Consider the following 25,138-nt stretch of genomic DNA (forward strand, 5'->3'; position numbering starts at 1 on the left):
TGATATTTAAAGTTTAAACTGTGAGAAATAAAGTCTAAATTGTTATATATTTAAAGTCAAAAACAAATAAAGTCGCAATTGTAAGATCGTAAGATAAGAAGTTGTGAAAAATAAAGTCACAATTACAAAAAGTTGCAGTTACATGAAATAAAGTCAAAATTTAGGGCTATAAAATTCCAACTGGAAGAATTAAAATTTCAGCTGTAAGATATAAAGTTGCAATAACAAGAAATTAAATTAAATCAAATTTGATAGCCTATATAAAGTCACATTTTGAGATACAGTCACAACTGCACAAATCGAGCAGAGCGTTAGTTCAGTCAGGCCACGTAAGCATATGCTGCGACCAGCTGACGTGGTCAGCTGTCAAATCGCTCCAATCGCTACCATTCTCCTATTAGACACGGGACATATACGTGGCATTACTGCTCGGTAAGTATGCTAAAACTGCTCGCAACCCTCCCTCCCTACTCATTATAAGCATGAGCATATTACTGTGCACCTTCTTTTGTTTCAGATGACTAAGGCTTTCAAGTCGCGGCTGGCATGAACCTCACTGCTGAGAGACACTCATTCTCATAACCAAGCTACAGTATAGACGTCCCACTGCCATATCTACAGATTACCATGTTCTCTTTTAAAGACTCATTCTTAATTGTCTATGTATTTCCAACTGATGGTTCTGGGGGGTTAATGTTAAAGCTCTTGTAGTTCAATTCATTTTGGAGCAAGAACCCCCATAAGAACCATACCGCCAAAGATATTGTGTTCAATAAACTCAAGTAACTTGCCAAAGTGGTCCTGTCTGAAATAAAGTTGAATTTAATTAAAGGTGCCCTAGATTATGTTTTTAAAAGATGTAATATAAGTCTAGGTGTCTGAATGTGTCTGTTAAGTTTCGATCAAAATACCCCATGATTTTTTTTTATTAATTTTTTTAACTGCCTATTTTGGGGCTTTTAAACGCGCCGATTTTATGCTGCGGCCCCTTTAAATCCCGTGGTCCACGCCCACAGAGCTCGCGCTTGCCTGAAAGTGCCTTAACAAAGTTTACACAGCTAATATAACCCTCAAAATGGATCTTTACAAAGTGTCTATGCATGCGGCATGCATGCGTCGGATTATGTGAGTATTGTATACTGTTATATTGTTTACTTCTGATTTTGAATGAGATAGTGCTCCGTGGCTAACGGCTAATGCTACTCTGTTGGAGAGATTTATAAAGAATGAAGTTGTGTTTATGCATTATACAGACTGCAAGTGTTTAAAAATGAAAATAGCGACGGCTCTTGTCTCCGTGAATACAGTAATAACAGATGGTAACTTTAACCACATTTAACAGTACATTAGCAACATGCTAATGAAACATTTAGAAAGACAGTTTACAAATATCACTAAAAATATCATGTTATCATGGATCATGTCAGTTATTATTGCTCCATCTGCCATTTTTCGCTATTGTTCTTGCTTGCTTACCTAGTCTGATGATTTGGTTGTGCAGATCCAGACGTTAATACTGGCTGCCCTTGTCTAATGCCTTTTATAATGTTGGAAACGTGGGCTGGCATATGCAAATATTTGGGGGCGTACACCCCGACTGTTACGTAACAGTCGGTGTTATGTTGAGATTCGCCTGTTCTTCGGAGGTCTTTTAAACAAATGAGATTTATATAAAAACGAGGAAACAATGGAGTTTGAGACTCACTGTATGTCATTTCCATGTACTGAACTCTTGTTATTATATAATGCCAAGATAAATTCAATTTTTCATTCGAGGGCACCTTTAAAAATCAAGTCGCAATTGTGAGTTTGTGAGAAATAGCTTTCATTGTGAGATATAGACTAACATTGCAATTGTGAGCAATAAAGTCTAAATTGTGGTATATAAAATTGCATACATTTCAATAAGAATAATCTTATTCCTAATATGACTTGCCAAGTGTAGAAACATCTGAGAAATGTATTTTGTAAACGTCTCATTTAGAATTACATTACTTTCCCCCAACTGTGTTTCTCAGTAAAAACTAAAAAATACACTCCAAAATGTGGATGTCCACTTACATGACAACCATACAGAATTTTTATATATTTTTGTGAAAACAGCATAACTTATTTTAGCTTAAACCCTTGAGCAGAGTTTTGGACACATATCATATTGTGCAACTAATTTTTTTATGACTTTTCACAGTCCCACACAGCCAGTATGGAGTAACATGCCCCAGTCATACACAACAGCTCTACTCTGAGTCGATTTACCTGTGGGAGGCCTGAACAGCTAAAGGCAAGTGTTATTCCACCACAATAAAAGTTACACAATCAAATGAATCATGGTTTTCACATGTAGGCTTGTTGGTGCAAAGCCCCGGGAGGAACAGACTGAGATCTTCAAATGAAGAATAGGTTCACTTGATAATGATTTGCCCTCTTTGTTGATAGAGGAGGATACGAAGATTTCCCCACAACAATAATAGAACAGGCTCCATGTTGTAGTCGCACGTATCATGTTTCTTTTGCACCTGCGTCAGCTTGAATGCAACAGTCTCTCTCTCTCTCTCTCTCTCTCTCTCTCTCTCACTCACTCCATCTGTCTCGCCTCACAGACAGAGACAGTCAAGACGGTCAAAGTCAGTGGCTGTACAATCTGTCCCTCCTCTGTTTCTGCTACGTCAGGGATGGAGTCTTATGACATCACTGTACACACATGCCTGAGGTACTGAGAACAACCTAGACAGACACACACAAACTGATCTTTGAGTGCTCAAAACGACATGTAAATGAACTGTCTTTTTCTGGTTCTGGAAATGTCTTTTTGTCCATTTAGACTATACTACACTAGGCCTACTATATATATTACTATTGCTTACTGTTTCTACAGGTTGCATCATTTTGCCAGTAGGCAGTGACAAGTGACTGTCTTTTTCTGAGAGAATCATTGAATCATTCATTCAACTGATTCATTCCAAAACGCTGATTCATTTAGAAATGAAACGTTTCACTATCAGGTGTGTTCGACTTGAAGCGGCGCTGCGCAGACTGAACAATGTATGACATCAAAATACTGCATTCAAAAGCATACGAGGCTGTCTGCTCTCTAATCGCTCTCGCGGTACTTTGATGTCACACACAAGGGGTGTCCAAATTCAGTCCTGGAGGGCCACTGTCCTGCAGAGTTTAGCTCCAACCCCAATTGAACACACCTGAACCAGCTAATTCAAGGTCTAATTAGGCATACAGGAAATGTGGTAAGTTGGAGCTAAACTGTGCAGGACAGTGGCCCTCCAGGACCGAGTTTGGCGAGTTTGACAGCGCCGCTGTAGTGAGAAATCATGTGTCCCCCTTAGGAATCAGATCTTCTTTAGGACCCTGAGTGATCCCATTGGTTCAACAGACTTTTAATGGGTAGTATTTTTAGCGCCTGATTATAATTACTGCAAAATCATGTTATGATTTATATCGTTTAAAATGTGTTATAATGACCATTAATGTCTATTAAATCACATGGTTCATTTACTAGTATATGACTGAAGTTATACTGTAGGTTGTGAAATCAAGCATTTCTTGTTCTAACTGTTTTGTAGCTAGCTTATGTATTAGCATAGCATACATCTACCTAATTAGCCTGCTAGCTTAGCTTATATTATATTAGGTATGTTTTTGCTTCCAAATCTGTTTCCAGTTTTTTTTATTATGCAATAGGTATTCATTTTATATTTAAAGCATGATATTTGTGCACTTAATGTAATAAACATCATACAATAGTGAAATAGGTTATAATTAGTCAAGACATCACGATAACAACTTTTGATCAGGCATTACCACCTGGGTCCTAAAGGAGACCCGATTCCTGGGGGGGACTCGATTTCTCATGACACCACTTCAAGTTGAACATTATGAACGCGTCATTAAACTATTCATACAACAGATTCGTTAAAAACACCCTGCTGAAAAACCAGGCTTAGAAGACCAGCTAAAACCAGCCTGACCAGCTTAGGCTGGTTTTAGCTGGTCTTCCAGCCTGGTCATAGCTGGTTTTAGAGGGAGTTTTGGTTAGCTAGGTGACTGGGAGGCTGGGAACCCAGCTTAAACCAGCTGAACACCAGCTAACCTTAGGCTGGGAGACCAGCTTGACCAGCTAAGCCAGGCTGGGAGACCAGCTAAAACCAGCTACTTCCAGCTTTCCAGCTGCTTTTTACTTCCAGTTTAAACTAGCTAAGACCAGCCAAGCAGCTTAGGCTGGTTTTAGCTGGATTTTTCAGCAGGGCACTGATTCGTTTAGAACCGAAACACCATTATGAGTTTGTTTGGAATGATTTGCATTGACCGAGCAAAAACAGACAACTAAAATTGGCAACATTATGTAAGCTACTCAATTTGAAATGTATGTTTATTGAATTGTTGTATAAAAGAAATAAGTCTCAATAAGTCTCAATCACAATTTTATTCCTAGATTTGGCCGTATCGACACAAGGTCAGTATTTGTCCGACATTACAAAACACAGCACTCTTTCTCGTGTGATGTTTCTTATAGGGACAGTTCACCAAATATGAAAATTCATTCATTATTTACTCACTGTGGTGTTCTAAAGCCGTATGATTCTTTTTCGCAACACGAGGAGAAATAAAATGTTCTGCTCACGCTTGACCACAGTGGGAATGTTGACCTTCTTCAAACTTTAAAAAGGTCCCTTTTAAAGCTTTAACAAGGTGACCATTTATTGCCATTATGTGCACAAGCACGACATTCAATCTTTAACTTAAATCGAACTTCATTATAGGCTAGCCTTTAATTTGAACATAATTATGCATAATTGACTCTTGTCTGAATGTTATGTGTGTTTTTGTGTTATATGAGGATGTAATTTAAGTTTAGAACTAACAAAATTATTCTACTGCCAGACTGCCACAGGCTACAATACCATAGGCCTATTGTTTTAAAACTAATATTTATTCATGTTTATTTGTTCATTTATTTATTTATTCCTCGAAAAGAGCCTGTCCACCTGTGTGCTCTCTGTGCGCATGGCCTCTGTGTTGAACGCTTTTTAGAGGGAGGCTATACGCGGGTATTTTTCTCCTGTGTAAATGAGCGGGACACAGACATTGTGTCAGACTCTCCCTCTCTTTCTCTCTCTCACACTGACTCACTCACTCACTCGCTCACAGCTGCAGAGAGAAGCAGCGCAACACACACCGTACAGCAGCACACGCAGCGCGATGGTGCGCGTCTCTCAACTTAACAGCGTTTCAACACGGAATCAAACTTGTGGACTTGTGAGAAAAGTCCGTTCATCAAGACTGTCGAGTGTTTAACCTTGATATACGCAAAATGGAAAACAAACTACTTCCAGGATCCTAACACAACACCGCGACGAACAAGCTCATGGTGATATCCACAGGAAGGACTAAAGACGCGCCACGCACGGTCACCTTCGCTGTTGAGGAGACTTGCGAGAGGATCCCAAGTACAGCATCTGCTCCGTAACAACGACACGTTCCTGCCAGCAGTTACGACCGAACCGGATCCCGCAGATCAATGAAGAATGCGCGAGCGCACGCACAGTCGATGAAGCCGGCGGCGGGATCATGCGTGTTCTGCCCGAGCCGAGCGCGCAGTCACTGCGGCTGGTATTTCTTTTCGTCTTCGTCATGGATGTAGCGCCGTCTCCGGCTCTAACCGCCGGCTGCCCGGACCGCTGCGTGTGCGACGACCAGCTGGTGGTCCAGTGCGCCTGGCAACAGTTAAGCGACTTCCCCGTGGATCTCCCGCTGGCCACCCGGCAGCTAATCATCTCCAATAATCGGATCGGCGAGTTGCCGGCGCTGCAGCTCAACTACCTGTCGGACCTGGTGTACCTGGACTGCAGCAACAACTCGTTGACGGAGATCTCCGAGTCCACCTTTGGAAACCTGCGCAAGCTCGCCTACCTGGATCTGTCTTTCAACAGCCTGGCGCAAATCGAGGACCGGACGTTTGGCCCGCTGGCCAGCCTGGTGATGTTGAGGATGACTGATAACCCAGGGCTGTCGGAGATCCACCCGGACGCGTTCGCGGAGAACGCGGCGCTGCAGGTGCTGGACGTGAGCCGCAACAACCTGACGGCGCTCAACATCAGCTCGTTGATCGCGCTGCCGGCGCTGCGCTCTCTGGGGCTCAGCGGGAACCCCTGGAGATGCGACTGCGACACGGAGGACCTGTGCCTCTGGATCCAAATTGAGGGCTTCAAGTTCCAAGGTGAGATGCGCTTCTTTAACTGCACTGAAAACTTTCTAAGTTCAATATGCGTTTAAAAAACGGGGAGCTGTGGTTACCAGAACTTAAAACTGAGGATGTTACAGTGATTTGGGGAACTGTAGGATATATGTTATTAAATGATAGGCTATAATGTTATAATACCAACCTATTTGCGATATTAAAATCTTTTTGTAACTGTGAAATGTACTAATAATAACACATGTTGTTTAATAGAAGTCTACATAGCAAAGATTTGTTCAAATTGGCTCCAGCAAATGAATTACAACAATGACAGCACAGACGTGATAGGAATTCTGTGAATTCTTCCACATAAATTACAAAGTGATACCTACTTTTTACTTGGTAAAAAACTCTTTGAATGCTTATTGCCAATTTTTAAACATTATTTAGGTTATATGGTGATTTAGGCCTAAATATATTTACAATATTTTACAATACATTGACATTTTGTCTTTTGAAATATAATATTTAATACAATATTTTGTACTTTAATATGGTAAGTAAATTACAGTCAATTATTCTTGATTTTATTTATTTATTTTCATTTTTTGTAGCATTTTTTTTTTTTTCACCTTTAAAATTATTTAATTTAATTTCCTTTATTTATACACTAAAAATGCTGGGTCACACCCAGCAGTTGGGTTAAATGTTTGCCCAATGTCCTGGGTAGATTTATTGTAGTTTTTATTTGTTCAAAAATTGCTGTATTGCTTGCTTAAAATGAACCCAAAGTATGTTGTAAATTAACATTTATTAAAATGTTTAATAACTTAAGATGTTTAATGAATAATAATTAGATGACAAACATTTAATAAATTGCTTATTAGGGTCATTGATGAATAAGGTTTTTAAAAGTGTAAAAAAACATAATGGAGACATAATTAATTTTGAAGATTTATTAAGTGTTAACAATGAGATTATGTGGTTTTTGTAATCAATTAACACTGCTTTTGACATTTTTTACAAGATGGACAAAATTTGTAACCAAAAAAGTCAGTTTAACCAAAATTTCGGTTTTACCGAATGACACTTTTGGTTATACCGAATAATGATATTTTCAAACAATGCTCACAGGCTGATATCTAGCTCAAAAGGACAATCAAACATGTTTTATTTAGTATAAGTTTTTAAAATTTTCCAACATTTTCCATGTTTTATAGCGGTTTGCATATGAGCAAGTGCATATGAGCAAGTGAAAACATGAATTTTTCAAATAGTTAAGAGAAAGTTAGTTACTTTGCTTCACGACCATGTGGTCCTGTGCAGGTGTCTGAATGATGTCACATCCTGTCACATGATACTGACTACATGACCAAAATGGTCCCTTTATATTGGTGACTCCAGATGACATCTATGAAATTCATTTTTCCGGACATTCTTTCTCATAACAAAGCAACAACTTCTACACATAATTTTAATACCATTTTGCACTATGTTCATATATGATGTTATAAAATCATGTCAGAATAAAAAATATATACATTTATTACATTTTAAGATATTTTAATGACAAATTAATTGACTGTATTGGCCTTTGGACGGTTAAACCGAATGACCTTTTGACACTTAATTTGTTTTGAGTGTGAAATTGCAAATTAGTGATTCATTGTTTAATAATTAAGTGACTTAATAAAAAGTTATGTACATTACACATAATACAAGCACACTGGAACAGGTTATGATCATGTCTTTCAGTTACGAGCCGAAGTTTTTAACCGCAGCTGCATTAACAAATGTTATTGCCTTTCCTCCAGGCATCATAATTGAACGTAATGAAAGTGCTAATTATTAATTAGTCATTTAGTTGATGCTTTTATACAAAGTGCCCTAGTACACATATTATGCAGTCTCCCTGGGATAATTTGGAGTTAAGTGTCTCGATAAAGGGCACAGTGTGTCATCACTAACAGGCAAGGAAGTAACCATATTTTCAAGATTGGTTGTGGACCAAATGTAATAATTTAAGATTCAATCATTTCAGATTAGTTAAGCACTAATCTACAGCCCCGACTTCTGGGGTTTGACAAACAACCAGCCTAAATTTTCAGCCACTGGAGTACATTTCTGCTGAATGTGAAAGCTCAGTGTTAAATACTAGAACTGTCAGTAAAATATCATTATATAAAAGAATGTAAAAGGTTTGAGGTGATTTCAATTCACTCCAGCCCAACAAATGACCTTACTGTGAAGGAGAGAGAGGAAGGGAATGAAAGGCCAGCTAATTATCTCCACCATTAGACCTCAAGAGTGAGAAGGTCTTTATCAGTCTTATCACTCCAGTTTGCGTTATCGAGTTATTCAGGCTGTTAATTTGATCTGAAGGCTCCGTCTCAGTGAAACAGAGGGCAGGACGCAGACCCTGTGAACACTGCGGCTTCAGAGGGCAGGCTGGCTCTGTTTACAGCATCACCGCAAAAGACGTGAAAGATATAGAACAATATGTTTGGTGGGAAAAACAAGATATCATTGTGTAACTGCATGTCGTTTGCTCATTTTAGAGGGGTTTTGGGTACTTGTCAGCTGTTTAGGGTGGGAGACCAGCTGGTCGACCAGCTAGACTAAATTAAACAAGTTAAAGCCAGTTTAGTCTTAGGGCAAATGTACTTAAATGTTAATCTCCACACAAATGTGACATTTCAAGCATAATGCTCATAGTTATTTTAGTCAAGCAGCTGTAATTGAACTTCAGATGTGTCTGCTTGACATGACCCATTTCACTGTATGTAGATATCATTCATGCTGAAGTCTTGTGTGTATGTATCCAATTTGTTTTCAAAGGTTATTTTCTGTTTTGCTGGCAAAGTTTGAAACCAGTTGATTGAGAAGTGAGCATGTGGAGCTTCGCTGTTGTCTGAAATGCATTAGGACAGATTACCATTTACACTACAAACAGGTTTTGGATTCACTTTTTACCTCTGAATGTGGTTTTGAATCCCATTCACAACTTTATTTAGCGATGATTGTATGTTCAAACTGCTTATAACTCTGATCAGGTTTTCAGATCTGGTATTTAGGACTCAATCTCCAAAATGTCATTTTGAAAGTGATGAATCTGTCAATATCTGGAAGATTGCCATAGTAATAATTTCAGCATGCCAAGAAACTTTAGTATTTAGTGTTCAAAACCGTTTCAGTGTCCAAAACCGTTAACTCATTCACTATTCACTACATAGTGAAAGTCATACAGTTCACTATAGACGAGGAAAGAGTGAGCGAAACTAAGTGAACTCGGATATGACTTCCAATTTGATTGTTCAGACACCAAACAAATCTGATTATAATCAGATTAATACGGAGCCCCACACATGACATGCAAGAAAAAAAATTAAATTGTGCGCACGATTTACTATTTTGTTCCCTCGATTTAGTAATTTGTTCCCTCGATTTACAAAATCGTGCGCACGATTTACTATTTTGTTAATATAAATATAAATCGAGGGAACGAAATAGTAAATTTCGTTTTAGTAAATCGTGCGCACGTTTCAGTAAATCGAGGGAACGAATTAGTAAATCGTGCGCACGATTTAGTAAATTGAGGGAACGAATTAGTAAATCATGCGCACAATTTAGCATACTATTTTTTTCCTGCATGTTATGTCCGGGGCTCCGTAGATTAAAACATTGGTTCTCAGACAATATTCAAAGGCCCTCATGTCTAAGCTGATGTAAAAGTCAGACTATGTTAACAATACAGCTTTATTTTTTATTTTAAATACTAAAAATATAGTATTATAGTATATTATCTTCATATTAGTTGTCACGATAATAGAATTTCCAAATTCGATACGATACCTTGAAAAATATCGATATTCGATACCATTTTCGATACCATGGGGAAACAGGTCGGTCTAACAGTAGTATTCAGGTAAGAAATACTACAGAAATTAAAATAATCAAGTGTAAAATAACACTGGATAGTTTTCATTGTAAAAATTAAATACAGATAAATGCTTACTATTAAAGTTGCAAAAGTTATTCAGTCAAGAGCAGCAAGTGATTTTCTCTTTGTATTTCGTTCTTTGATTAACATGACAGACATCAGCAGGTTTATTAGGCTGCTGTCACTTTAAGAGCTTATGCATGCATCCAATATACTGTTACACAACATGCCTTTTCTCTCAAGTATTTACATTACAAAACTGACTATTTACATGAATACTTAGCAAGATGGGCATTTTGACATTATTTTGTATGTATTTGACCGTTTAAGCGCAATAAGCTATGAAAAAGAAGTCAATTTGGTACTCGCAAGCTGTTTGAGAGATGTCTTTATGACAGCGCCACTTACTGTAAATAGATAAGTAGTGCACACGCTTTTGGTGTGAGCGAGAAACCTGTGCGAATTACTAAAATTATGCGCAATACAAGCACTATTCAACTGAAGCGAATGAGACGAGTGAGTGAGAGGAGGCGGGTGTGTGTCAATTTGCTGTCGAAGAGAAGAGAGCGCGAGAACGTGCTGCTGGTAACGGTGTCGATACTGAAGAAAAGGAGTATTGGAACCGTTTCAGATATTACAGTATCGATACATATTGAAATATCAACATTTTTGTCTAACACTACTTCATATAACTACTAAATGTGAGTATTTTTTATTGGGGGGCCTCTGGAAGTTTGCTGAGGGGCTCTAGTGGGAACCCGGGGACCCTGGTTGAGATCCACTGGATTAAAACCACATACAGTATAGATTGGGTTTTTAATATTTCATGTGCTTTTTTTTTAGACACAAATGGATTCGAATTGGGTGTGCTAAAAAAAAAAAATCTGATTTTGAGGGCTGTCTGAACAAAGCCTTTTATTTTGCAGAGCAATTTTGTTCTTGGTGTTTTATCAGCTGTTATACCATAATGAAGCTGTTAAAGATAGAACATAGAAAGTATAGAAAGAATAACAATGCACGCAATCTGCCCAATCCATCTTTCTAGAAATAAGTCAATGCAGTCTCAGAACTTAATTGAGAAAATTGAGTTTTTCCAGGCGTTGAGATTGAACATAAGCCCTGGCCTCTCTGTTATCGGGGAACAAAACCCCAAGAATGCGAAAGCCTCATTTCGTTCAGTCTATTCAAAGATGTGCTCTCTGTCTGCACATTGTCTCTCTCCTGATTAGACTCTCTGACGTTTTGGTGTTGCCGTGTCCGTCCACTGAGAGCAGATGGCTAATTATGTCTTTTTTTAAAGTGGATATGAGAATTCTTGTCCCATTATATAATCCTGTCCGAGTGCTCTGGCTGCACCAGCTTACAAGAGCACTCATGCCTCTCTCTTAATCACCAAATATTACCAGTTTCAGACGAGAATACTTGTGCGTGAGCATATTAAACGGATAGTCCAACCGAAAATTCTGTTGTAATTTATTGACCCTCGTGTTATTCCAACTTTCTATGACTTTCACTTTTCTGTGAAACACGAACAGAGCCATTTGAAGAACGGGAGCTCAAATTTCAGCTTAAACAGGACACATCATAAAAGTATCATAAAAGTAATCCATATGATTTGTGCGCTATAAGGCTGTGTCCTACTTTATCGGGCAATGACTTTGCCAGCGTTTGCGCATGAAGGCTTCTCACAAAACTGATTTCGGACAGAATTCTGAGACAGTGTAACGGTTTAATGATCTACAGCAAACTAGAGCGAGCTTTGGTGATAACTATGCAAATATTTAATTAATTCAATAGTAATTTTGCGCTAGAAATGACATCAAAAGTGGAAAACATTGCTCAAAAACATACATGTACACAAATAATTCTTGAATTAAACTCATTGTCTCAGTGATCTGCACAACAGTTAAAGCGTTAGTTCACCCAAAAATGAAAATTCTGTCATCATTTACTCACCCTCATGTTGTTTCAAACCGTAAGACGTTTGTTCATCTTTGAAACACAAATGATGATCTTTTTAATGAAATTTGAGAGCTTTCTGTCCCTCCATTGACAGTCTATGCAACTACCGCTTCAAAAAGTTCATAAAGAGATCGTAAAACTAATCCATATGAATTGAATGGTTTAGTCCAAATTTTCTGAAGAGACACAATCGCTTTATATGATAAACAGATTGAATTGATTCTAGAATATTTGGAATAAAGCACAGAAACTTGTGGGCCATTTTTATGATGGAAGCTTTAGTTGACATTCATTCTAGTTGTTTTGAACAACATAAAGGTAAGTAGCTTTTCCAAACCTGTATGACTTTCAGTGCACAATTTTCATTTATGGTGAACTATTCTTCTAATGCACTCTCTAATGTCTACTTGTAACTAAAAATGGATAAAAGAATGCCAAAGTATGTAATAATACTCTTTTGTGTGTGTGTTAGTGTGTATGGAGTCTATTAAGTGTGTGTTTGGTGCAGATCGAGTGACCACTCTGTGTGATTCACACCACTTTAGCATCTGTGAGTCATTTCGTGTTTCTGCCTCCCTCTTTCTCTCTCACACTGAAATATTCTCAAACAGGCCAGCAAAATGCTTCTATTTAAAACAAATGTCTTAGTCCAGTGCTGTGTGCTAATCACAATTCTCAGCACATGGTTCCTTAAGAAGAGAAATGGCCAAAACCAATATTGTAGAATTGATGTCAACCTGCTATAAATGCAGGATGAAATCCTGATCCATCACTATCCTCCTTCAGCTTTGGACATTATTGATCTTCAAAGATCTCCCCTGCAGTTCATATGTATAGAAAGACATTTAAAGCTGTTTCTTTGGTTTCATACACACAGAAACCATCACTTACGGCTTGTGCTGTCCTAACAAACCCTTGAAATGATTTTATGAATGTAATTACCTTACCTTCCTCTGTTGACATATTTACTATTGAAACAAAAGGACATTTTGAAGGGCTTGTCCTTTTTGTTAAATAACCAATAGCTTTTAGTTTGTCACAGCCCAGCAAAACTATGATTTGCTAGTCCAGTTAGCCACTATAACTACATCATCTGGAGCCAAAATTATCTTTCTCTATTAATTGTCAGTCAAAATTAGGCTGATTAAATGAAATATAAGCAAGAAACCTATTGCTAATATTCATTATGGTACAGTAGATATCAGTGCCAATTGTACACTTGTCTGCTGTTTTTCATATCACTATGGAAGCCCATCTCTGCCCTGAGTAAAAAAAATATTTTCTTTTATTATTTGACTTTGTGACTTTATATTTTGCAATTTAATTTCATATATCACAAATGCAGTTTCATTTCTCACGATTGACTTTTTATCTCACAATCGCAAGTTTGTTTCTTGTTATTTGCGACTTTTTATATCTCACAGTGTAACTTTATTTCTCGCAGTGTGACTTTGTTTCGATGTGACTGAATATCGCAATTTGGCTTTTTAAATTTTTTTTTCTGATAATTGTCTTATAATTGTCTTATAACTCATAATTGTGACTTTATTTAGCATTATTGTGATTTTAAATCTTAGAACTGCGATTTACAAATTTTGTTTCTCAAAATTGTGACTTTGGGCCAGATTTACTAACAGCTTGGGCCAGTGCAAAAAAATAGCACTGAAAAAATGTGGACTGAGTTGTTTTTGCGGCTGACCTTATTGCATATGCATTTGTAGGAGTTTCCCTTTCAGACGCAAAATTTATTTAAATGAATCACGCAACGCGATTTACTAATGTTTGCGCTAGTCAATTTACTGGTATTTGCATCATTATTTAACGCCCAAAAAAGCCTTAACCCACTTAGCGACATAGCTGCAATTGTTGCTGCCTGGAGGAGGACACACCGCAGAGAACAGAGAGTGCATGTTAGAAGGGAGAAAATATTTTCCACTCGTATTAATTTCTTTGGAATATATATATATATATATATATATATATATATATATATATATATATATATACACACTATATTGGGACACCTGCCTTTACGTGTACATGAACTTTCATGACATCCCATTCTTAATCCGTAGGGTTTAATATAGTGTTGGCCCACCAATTGCAGCTATAATAGCCTCAACTCTTCTGGGAAGGCTTTCCACAAGGTTTAGGAGTGTGTTTATGGGAATTTTTGACCATTCTTCTAGAAGCGCATTTGTGAGGTCGGGCACTGATGTTGTCGAGAAGGCATGGCTCGCAGTCTCCGCTCTAATTCATCCCAAAGATGTTCTGTCGGGTTGAGGTCAGGACTCTGTGCAGGCCAGTCAAGTTCCTCCACACCAAACTCACTCATCCATGTTTTTATGGACCTTGCTTTGTGCACTGGTGCACAGTCATGTTGGAACAGGAAGGGGCCATTCCCAAACTGTTCCCACAAATTTGGGAGCATGAAATTGTCCAAAATGTCTTGGTATGCTGAAGCATTAAGAGTTCCTTTCACTGGAACTAAGGGGCCAAGCCCAACCCCTGAAAAACAACCATAATCCCACCTCCACCAAACTTTACACTTGGCACAATGCAGTCAGTCAAGTACCGTTCTCCTGGCAACTGCCAAACCCAGACTCGTCCATCAGATTGTCAGACAGAAAAGTGTGATTCGTCACTCCAGAGAACACGTCTTCACTGCTCTAGAGTCCAGTGGTGGCGTGCTTTACACCACTGCATCCGGCGCTTTGCATTGCACTTGGTGATGTAAGGCTTGGATGCAGCTGCTCGACCATGGAAACCCATTCCATGAAGCTCTCTACGCACTGTTCTTGAGCTAATCTGAAGGCCACATGAAGTTTGGAGGTCTGTAGCTATTGACTGAAGTTGGCGTCTTCTGCGCACTGTGCGCCTCAGCATGTGCTGACCCCACTCTGTGATTTTAAGTGGCCTACCACTTTGTGGCTGAGTTGCTGTTGTTCCCAATTGCTTCCACTTTGTTATGATACCACTAACAGTTGACTGTGGATTATTTAGTAGTGAGGAAATTTCATGAATGGACTTATTGCACAGGTGGCATCCTATCACGGTACACATACACTTGAATTCACTGAGCTCCTGACATTCTTTCACAAATGTTTGTAGAAGCAGTCTGCATGCCTAGGTGCTTGATTTTATGCACCTGTTGCCATGGAAGTGATTGGAACTCCTGAATTCAATGATTTGGAGGGGTGTCCCAATACTTTTGGCAATATAGTGTATATAAGGGTCATTGAAAAATAAGGTTTTTTAATGTGTAAAAAAAAAAAAAAACGTAATGGAGATATAATTAATTTTGAAGTGTAAACAATGAGATTATGTGGTTTTTATTATCAGTTAACACTGTTTTTGTCATTTTTTTACAAGATGGACAAATTTTGTCACCAAAAAAGTCATTCGGTTTAACCAAAATTTCTGTTTTACCGAATGACACTTTTGGTTATACCGAATGACGATATTTTCAAACAATGCTAAAAGGCTGATATCTAGCTAGCTAGCTAGTTAGATTGCTAGCTAGCTTGCAAAAGAACAATCAGGCATTTTATATTTAGTACAAGTTTTTAAAATATTACAACATTTTTCATGTTTTATAGCGGTTGTACCGAATGGCCTGATGTTTCGGGACATGCGTATGATCAAGTGAAAACATGAATTTTTCAAATAGTTAAGAGAGAGTTAGTAACTTTGTTTCAAGACCATGTAGTCCTTTGTAGGTGTCTGAATGATGTCACATCCTGTCAGATGATTGAACGCATGACTTGATCCAAAATGGTCCCTTTCTATTGGCTACTCCGAATGACATAAATGAAATTCATTTTTCTGGACATTCTTTCTCATAACAAAACGACTTCTACACATAATTTTAATACATTTTGCACTATGTTCATATATGATGTTATAAAATCATGCCAGAATAAAAAATATATACATTTATTACATTTTAAAATATTTTAATCACAAAGGAAATTGCTGTATTGGCCTTTGGACGGTTAAACCGAATGACCTTTTGACCCTTAGCAAAATATAATTAATACCTTTTGGATTCAAGAAAAGTGATCTAGTTGTACTACCTTACATACTTTGGATGTCATATCTTTGTTATTGTATTATTATTATTAAGGCCTTTGGACAAAAAAAATTACCAGTCACGTCATTGATACGTGTTTGATAAGTGTTTGACAGATTACATGTAACAAAGTCGACCCGCACCTGATGAGAGCATCAGCTCTGCTTATTTGCGACCCAACGCTAATTTGCACTGCTCTTGTTAGATTGCGTTGGTCATTCTGTAAATGATTTGACTGCGTCTGTGTTCTTTAATTTGTGTGTCAAAACTTGCCACTCCCATTGCCGCGTTTGTGGAATTGTGCGCTCACGCTAATTTGCCCCGTTTAGTAATTCTGGCCCTTTATATCTTGCATTGTAACTTCAAATCTCACAATTGCAGCTTTATATCTCACAACTGACATTTTATCTCACAGTTGCCACTTTTTTTCTTGCAATATGTGACTTTTCTAACCATTGCAACTATTTCTTATAATTGTAATAATCTTGGTGTGATTGATACCTCCCAGTATGGCTTTTTATATCTCACAAAGGGACTTTCTTTCTTGCAAAATGTGCTTTTTATGTTTCTCGATGTAACTTTATATCTCACAATGTCATATTATATCTCCAAATTGCGACTTTGTTTCTGATAATGGTCTTTATAACTCATTATAACTCTATAATTATATAATCTCTGCAATTATATTTTGTGTAATTGTGACTATATCTTATAACTGAACCGATTTACAACTTTTTAAAAAAGAAATTATTTATTTTAAACTTTCACAATTTATATATATATATATATATATATATATATATATATATATATATATATATATAAAGGCGGAAAAGCGCCTCCATATGTCATAGTGCAGGATGGTGTCTGACTCGATATTGAAGTGCTTGGGACTGTGCGGGACATAATTTTTCTAGGTCTATAAAGTCTGCAAATTCCATCTGGGTTTGGTCATTACATTATTTCTACAGTGACAAGAAACACAGGCCAATAGCAGGAGTGTTATGATGTTTTATGTTTTCTGGCTTGATTACTTTCATTTTGTTTTTGTAGGTGTGTGTGCATGTGTGTGTGTGTGTGTGTGTGTGTGTGTGTGTGTGTGTACTCACATCTCCGTTCTCTATTTGTCCTGGGCCTCTGAGAGCCACCGGTTTCATTAACTCGCACATCGAAGACTTCCTCCTTTGGGATACCTCTGCTCTCATTGTTTAGTGTGTGTTTGTGTGAAGTGTGTTTCAATCAGGCGTCTTGTGCTGAGAAATTCTTGCTTAGTTCAAATGAAGTTTTACTTCAAATGAACATGGGCCTCATTTCTTAGGCACAACATTCATTTTGAGTTGAAAAGTTACATGCTGCTCTCTGAAGCCGTGTTTTTGTTCTGTAATGCGCTGAAGTGTTGACACATGGATGTGTGTGTTTTGATGTTCAGATGTGAGAGGTAATTGTGAGTCCTCTAGCATAGTAAATGCAGCGTATGGGCGTGTGGGTGTTGCATACTGAGTGGATGCAGAGGCATGTGGCGACGCCAGATGCTTCTGCTAATAGGGTCTGATTTAAAGGCAAGCCTGGGGCTCACGGCAAGTTCGCTAAGTGCCACCTCATTCGGTGGGCACAAAGCGCATTTAAAGCGACAGTTGCGCATAGTGCGTTTAAATACACCATTTACGCTATAGAGTGTGTGACAAATACAGTTTATAAATTGGCAACTGTTTGTCAGAGGATGTATATCAGTAACAGTTTGTTTGAAATATCTAGTTCAGTCATGAAACTCCAGAGGGCGCAGGCTGATAGATCCTTTACATGCAGTCTGAAAGCAATCACATCATCACTGCATGGCACAATCTGATTGGCCTCTGCTGATCCTGCAGCAAATGAGATTGCTTGCTCATCAAATAGTTCATTGTTTGCTGTAGGCTAGACCCAGCTCCCTAAATTTGTTACGGGATTTATGTTTGTCTATTTATGCTGCAGCAGCATATCTTACATGCTCACAGCAGTGTGTCTGTGTATCTGTTAGCAAGTCTATATTGCTCTGCAGCAGCAGCAGTGTAGCGGATCTAGATCATTGTCATATTTAATAACATGCTAAAACTATTCCAAGAGCTGTCATGACTGAATGATATTTAGTGGTTTCACTGGAATGGAGAGCGATCAGATGAACAGATATTGAAATAGAGCATGTATCTATGACATTGGGCATCAAGAGAAACCTGACGAATCTGAATTACACTACCGGTCAAAAGTTTTGTAAAATTAAGTTTTTGAAAGAAGTCTCTTCTGCTTACCAAGGATGCATTTATTTAGTCAAAAATACAGTAAAACAGTAATACTGTGAAATATTACTACAATTTTAAACTTTTTTTTTCTATTTGAATATATTTTAAAATGTGATTTATTCCTGTGATGGTAAACAATTTTCAGCATCATTACTCCAATCTTCAGTGTCACATGATCCTTCAGAAATTATTCTAATATGATGATTTGCTGCTTAAAGGGATAGTTCACCCAAAAATGAAAATGTGATGTTTATCTGCTTACCCCCAGGGCATCCAAAATGTAGGCGACTTTGTTTCTTCAGTAGAACACAAATGATGATTTTTAACTCCAACCTTTGCAGTCTGTCAGTCAAATAATGGGAGTGAACAATCAATAAGAGTCGAAAAAACTTGCATAGACAAATCCAAATTAAACCCTGTGGCTCGTGACGACACATTGATGTCTTAAGACACGAAACGATCGGTTTGTGCGAGAAACCAAACAGTATTTGTTTTACCTCTAATACACCACTATGTCCAACTGCGTTCAGCACTCGGTTAGTGAGGTCTGGTCGCGCTCCGATGACAGAAGTGATGTCTCGCGCTTATACTTCAATGAGTGCTAGGCATTACTTCCGTTGTCAGAGCGCAATCAGACCTCACTAAGCGAGTACTGAGCGCAGTTAGACATAGTGGTGTATTAGAGGTAAAAAATAATATAAATACTGTTCAGTTTCTCACAAAAACCGATGTTTCGTGTCTTAGGACATCAGGGTGTCGTCACGAGCCACAGGGTTTAATTTGGATTTGTCTATGCAAGTTTTTTCGACTCTTATAGATTGTGTTCCCATTCACTCACATTATTTGACTGACAGACCGCAACGGTTGGAGTTAAAAATCATCATTTGTGTTCTACTGAAGAAACAAAGTCACCTACATCTTGGATGTGCTGGGGGTAAGCAGATAAACATCACATTTTCATTTTTGGGTGAACTATCCCTTTAAGAAACTTTTCTTATTATCATCAGTGTTGAAATTCACGATCATGTCTTGCATAGTTTTATTATCATGTTCTTTTTAGTTTCTATGTCATAGGGTGTGTCTATCAGTTCCCTAGCTCCCGAGCTCATGAATCAGTATATCATGTATTCGTGTACACGAATTCAGGCACTGTAAGGACAGTAAAGGACGCTGGTTCACCGCACATTGGGACAGTGATGACTCTATTTCCGGTGACATTACAAGGTCCTCATTGTACAACATCATTACTGCTATGAACAACAGCAGAGCTGATATCTTTCTGACATTACTTGTAATGTTATTTAAAGTACATTATGATAAATACTTATATACGTGCAACATTTTAAATAAATTTACATTGTTACAAAAGATGTCAAATAAATTGTTCTTTTTAACTTTCTATTCATCAAATAAACTTGTATCACACTTTCCACAAAAGTATTAGGTAGCAGAAACTCTTTCAACATTGATAATAATAAGAACCAATAATATTTTATATTAATTGAGCATCAAATCAGCATATTAGAATGATCTCTGAAGGATCATGTGACTGAAGACTGGAGTAATGATGCTGAAATTTCAGTTTTGCACCACAGGAATAAATTACATTGAAAAAATTAAAATAGAAACTATTATACTATGTTATTTTAAATTGTATTAATATTTCATAATATTACTCTTTTTACTGTATTTTTGAGTCCCATAATAATTATGATAAAAGAGCTTGTAGTAGCAAGCTAAATGACATGGTTGCTTCAGAAAATGTGTTTTTATGTCACATTTGCTGTTGTCAGTGTTGGGGGTAACGCATTAAAAGTAACTTGAGTTACGCAACTCAATTACTGACTACTTTTTCAATTTACAACAAAATATCTAAGTTACTTTTTCACATAAGTAACGCAAGTTATTTTTTCACATTTATTGACCGATAGCTCTCCTGTCCCCATGTTGAGAGAAAGGGGGTACTGTAAGTGCAGAGGTGTTGTTTGCGCTGTGTGAATATGATGGTTATTGTAGTTCTAGACTAAATATGAACATGCATTTACTCATCTCACTTGCACAAAAACATTCAGTATTCCTCAAAATGAATAAAAACAGTGAAATGCAATCTCAGAATTTTACGCAAACCTGTAATAGTTAAATATATTAAATTACACAAATATACATGTATTTAATCTCACTTTATTAACCAATGTCTTTGCTGCTGACCTTCAATAATCCAATTCAACCATACTATTAAGCAAAAATTACTTTAGATTTAGAAATAAGAGTGTTGAACTTCCTTCTCCTGTATCCTATTCTTCTTCAATCCCAAATGGCAGCACAGCTAAAAGGTTTGTTTGAGCTGCGCCCTCTACTGTACAGGTGTATATATGCATTTCCTTCAGCCTGAGGCTTATTCATTTCAGTCATTTCACAAAAAAATCAAACAAGCAAGCCTAGCCCAGGTGAGAAAAAGTAATGCAAAAGTAATGTAATGCATTACTTTTCATAAAAAGTAACTAAGTAACACAATTAGTTACTTTTTAGGGAGTAATGCAGTATTGTGATGCATTACTTTTAAAAGTAACTTTCCCCAACACTGACTGTTGTTAATACTATTGGTTAGGTTTAGGGTTTAGTGTGGTACTTTCAAAGTTTAAAGTTCATTTGTTTTGTAAAAAAATTATTTTAGCGCCACTCACTGGACATTTCACTGTGAAAGTGTCACGAAACATGCATAAAGCAACTCAGTATCATTTTGCAGAAATGTTGCCACAGACGTATATTTCCGATGAGCCTGGTTTGCACTTGATATGTCGATCAGAGTGTCTCTTCCTGTCTAAGTGGGTGGTTCTTGGCCAGAATAAGCTACAATGTGGAACAGACTTTATGTTGATAGTCAAAAGCGTGGCTACGCACGACTACTGACAACCACACAATCAAACAGCCAGTTATCCTCTGGAGGCACATAGTGCTTTACATTCTGAATTCACACTTCTTGTGTCCTCATTTTCTGATTGTTGAATTGTGGCAGCTCATTGAATATCTCTCACTGCTTCAGCCTTAGGAGCAGAACTTATAACCAAGGGTCTCATCAGGATAGGAAAGATTACTGCTGGCTCATCGTCTACTGTGTCTCATAATAAACTAGTCTATGTTGATTTGATTCTGTATAATTGTGATGCATTGTGTCAGAACGCATAATGATATTTCTCAGCAGCTCTATTGTTTCTGGATCAGCTGCTGGAGAGGTGACGGTTCTCCACACTGTCAGCAGTTTCAGAGTGATGACTAACAGAGCGAGAGAGAAAGAAACCGTGAGGGAGAGAGATGACCACCTGACAGAGCAGGGTTCTTCCTGTTTAACACATACCCAGAGAACTTCATTTCAATGTCTGAGACATATTAGCTCTGGTTCAAGCCCTGGCGAGCTGAATACACACCACTTTAGGCAGAATATATGGAAAGACTATTACATGTCTTTTGAGTTGTTTACTAGAAGTGGACGCCTAACAAAAAGAAAAGGGAATACTTTGCCCTGGGTTAATGTATAGGAAAATAATGAAGGATAGAGATAAGCTTCCTAAAAAAATCACTGAATTATCGTCTTATTACTGAAAGATGTAAATATTCTTCTATGAGAAATAAAGTAATACAGACTTTACGCAAGGTTAAAGCTGAACATTATTGAGGGGTCAAAAGGGTGTTGGGGAAAAAAATCTGGCAAACTACTAATAAATTAGCTTGAAAACAAAAGAACTCGGATAAAAGTTTTGATATTAAAATGAATGATATTTCAGAAAAGGATTCATTTAGCTACTAATTTTAATACTCATTTTTTAAATTCAGTTAATGAGAAATATCTAAGATTTCTAACTCTAAATAATGGCTTTACTTCTTTACATCCAATGCAATTTGGATTTCGCAGTAATTATTAAACAGAATCAGCTAATTGTTTGTTTGCTGAGAAAGTCAAATGCTTACTACATAAAGGTGTTCTTATTTTTTTAGATCTAAAGAAAGCATATGACACCGTTGGCCACCAGGTTCTTTTATCTAAACTAACAAATTGTAATTTTACCAATGAGGCAATACTTTGGATAAAATCATATCTTTCAAATGGGAAACAATGTGTGTGTGTATTGATGGTACTAATTCTTCTTACCTTGAATTTTAATAGTTTAATAGTTTATTAATATACATTTATTAATAAGCAATTTAATAAACGTTTATTGTTTAATAATTATTCATTGGACATTAATAAATGTTCATTTCCAACATACTTTGGGTTCATTTTAATTAAGCAATACAGTAATTTTTAAACAATAGTTGAGTTAAATAAAACTACCCAGCAGGTTGGGCAAACATTTAACCCTACTGCTGGGTTAAAACAACCCAATTGCTGGGTTTGTCCATTTTCAACCCAACTTGGGTTGTTTTTAACCCAGCCTTTTTTAGAGTGTATTAATGGTTTACCTGGAGTATGTAAAGATGTAAATGTTCAGATGTATGCAGATGATGTAGAAATTGTTACCCATGCAAATAAATTTGAAGAAGCTTTGATTACTTTGACTTCTCTGACCAATGTTCAGGATTGGTTTACCAAATCAGGTTTATTATTGAATATATTAATAAAAAGAAAACTGTGTCTTGATAAAAAAAAAGAATCTATTGACAGCCCTGTATATATACACTTTAGGTCTGTATTTTTGAAAAGTATATTATGATTCAGTATCTTATGACTCAAAAATACAGTAATATTGTGAAATATTATTATAATTTAAAATAACTGTTTTCTATTTTAATACATTTTAAAAATGTAATTTATTCCTGAGATACAAAGCTGAATTTTCAGCATCATTACTCCAGTGTGACTCATGATCCTTCAGAAAGGTTCAAGAAACATTTATTATTATTATAAATGGTGTGCTGCTTTATACTTTTGTGGAAACTGATACATTTTTTCAGGATTCTTTGATGAATAGAAAGTTCTTACTCTTCTTACTTTTGAACACTTCTTAAAATGAACTTCAAATGACTTGAAATGAAACATAAATTTCTCTTTGAGTGAATCACTGAGGATTTGATGACTAATTATCTGAAGAGAAGGTGAACGGATGAACAACATTTAGTAATAACATAAAAGATGATTGTAACTGTATTATTGAAGTACCTACTTAGATACTAGCCTGGAAAGTTGCACATAGTCAAAAGATCTGTATTATACTAATCTCAAAGGGAAAAACTGTATACCACATATCGATTGACTTAGAAGGACAATAGCTCAGTCCCATGACCTCGATCCATACTGGGAAAGTGCCCTCAACTTAACTTGTCCTCTGATATCTGATGTATATGTGTGTACGGTTGTGTACGTGCGAGTTTTTTGAGGGGGCAGATCTGGAGAGAGTATTAGATTCATATCTGCAGCAGTGAGAGTGATGCCCTCCAGCAAGAGCTGTTTGAAGGGAACGAGAGCAGCAGTTTGTGCCTCTGAATGCTTGTTGTTCTCTGCAGTATGGTATTGCTTTCACTCTGTCCCAGTCCCTTGATTTTTGCCCTGTTATTCGCTCCGTCTCCTCCTGATGAAGTGCGCTGGTTGGCTGAAGGGTATCTGAACTGGACAAGCTCATAGGCACAGAGCCAAAGAAGTGGGCGGGTTCAGGATGAGCGTTAAATATTCATGAAGAAAGGGATCACAGCGCAAGGAGAAAAACCGAGTGAGAGGGGATAGAGAGAAAAACAGATTAGGAAATAGATATGCAGTGGAACATAATGGCTGTTAGTAGTTTACAAAGCTTAGATCTCAAACAGATATTTGCAACCTCTACCAATCAATCATGTTTTTGACATATTTCAAAAATAGATTTGTTTTTTTTTTAGTTTGTACAGGTGGGAATCTGTAGGCACCTCATGATTTGATTTCAATTCAGTGAATCGGATTCCAAATGATTCTTAATGCATCTTAATTTTTCAGCCACAATGAAGTTATGTGCTGTGGACGAAGTCATTGACTCAAAGATTTACATGTAGTTTTTAGATGTGACACAGGCCTTAGAGTGGTTCGGGAATGACCTTAGCGAATGCTCCGCAGTCTCGGAGGAAGGTCACCTGACAGACGCTCAGTGTAATCTACCTCATGGTTCACTCTGATGTCATTAGTAGGAGCAAATAATATACATGTTCTCAAGGGCTTTCTGAGGTCCTTTATTTAGCAATACCTGCAGTTGACATTCAGGAGAGTTGTTGACCAGAAAGGCTGAATTTACCTGAATTTTATTACCAAATCGTAAAATAATGCAATTCTCCTCAAATAAAAAAGTAACAAAAGTACAATGGCATACATTTACATCTTATTCAGTTTGCTTATGCTGATATTATTAATTAGAATTGTAATTTTGCTATTTACAACACATTATTTTGCAATTTGTAGAAAGGTTTTTTAATTTTTTTTTACTCAATAACAGTACTTACTAGAGATGCACTGATACTAAATTTCTCCACCGATACCGATAGCCGATTATTCAGATATCTGCCGATACCGATAGTTTTGGGGTTCTGCTTTTTATACTTTTATACTTTTTTTTATAATTTCATTATAATTAATAATTATTCATTATATTTTTAATTATTCTATTTTGAAAAAAAACTTTATTCTCTCCATTTCATCAACTTAATATTTCTTAACTTTATGAATGTTATTCATTTATATA

At 37.0% G+C, this 25,138-nt stretch overlaps 1 protein-coding gene across 3 annotated transcripts in view; it reads left to right on the forward strand.

The window, feature by feature from the left end:
• Positions 1-2,600: 2,600 nt before the first annotated feature.
• Positions 2,601-25,138, forward strand: part of LOC125279058 (leucine-rich repeat-containing protein 52-like) — a 50,391-nt gene continuing 27,853 nt past the window's right edge. Inside the window, exons 1-3 of one of the 3 annotated variants that reach the window (XM_048208538.1) lie at positions 2,601-2,710; positions 4,448-4,468; positions 4,990-6,232. In XM_048208538.1, the coding sequence (XP_048064495.1) occupies positions 5,584-6,232 (649 nt within the window). In that variant the 5' untranslated portion in view covers positions 2,601-2,710; positions 4,448-4,468; positions 4,990-5,583. Of the gene's footprint in view, positions 2,711-4,447; positions 4,469-4,497; positions 6,233-25,138 lie in introns of those variants that run through there. The other 2 variants (XM_048208540.1, XM_048208539.1) reach the window with 2 other exon arrangements.

The sequence above is a fragment of the Megalobrama amblycephala genome, linkage group LG11, assembly GCF_018812025.1.
Source record: "Megalobrama amblycephala isolate DHTTF-2021 linkage group LG11, ASM1881202v1, whole genome shotgun sequence".
NCBI classification, from domain to species: Eukaryota; Metazoa; Chordata; class Actinopteri; order Cypriniformes; family Xenocyprididae; genus Megalobrama; species Megalobrama amblycephala.